Source organism: Haliaeetus leucocephalus, unplaced genomic scaffold, assembly GCF_000737465.1.
Source record: "Haliaeetus leucocephalus isolate CR32 unplaced genomic scaffold, Haliaeetus_leucocephalus-4.0 Scaffold152, whole genome shotgun sequence".
In the NCBI taxonomy this organism is placed as follows: domain Eukaryota; kingdom Metazoa; phylum Chordata; class Aves; order Accipitriformes; family Accipitridae; genus Haliaeetus; species Haliaeetus leucocephalus.
The window spans coordinates 886924-887134 of NW_010972588.1; the positions used below are offsets into that span (position 1 = coordinate 886924).

Consider the following 211-nt stretch of genomic DNA (forward strand, 5'->3'; position numbering starts at 1 on the left):
CAGCCCCTTCCTCTGCGCTCCTTTCCCTTCCCCGGCGCTGCCGGCCCGGCCGCCTCCCCGCCCTCCCCGAGAGCCCGGCAGCGGGAAGGGCCCTTCGCGCCGCAGCCATGGCCGCCGAGGGGGTGGACGAGCGCTCCCCGCTGCTCTCCGCGCCCGGCTCCGGCAACGTCACCCCCACCGCGCCGCCCTACCTGCCGGACAGCAGCCCCCG

General features: G+C 79.1%; 1 protein-coding gene across 1 annotated transcript in view; it reads left to right on the forward strand.

Annotated features, from left to right (window-relative positions):
* The first annotated feature begins 99 nt into the window (after positions 1-99).
* The window catches only part of TMEM55A (transmembrane protein 55A), a 25567-nt gene continuing 25455 nt past the window's right edge, over positions 100-211 (forward strand). The window contains exon 1 of the mRNA XM_010562000.1: positions 100-211. Coding sequence (XP_010560302.1) covers positions 108-211 — 104 coding nt within the window. The 5' untranslated portion in view covers positions 100-107.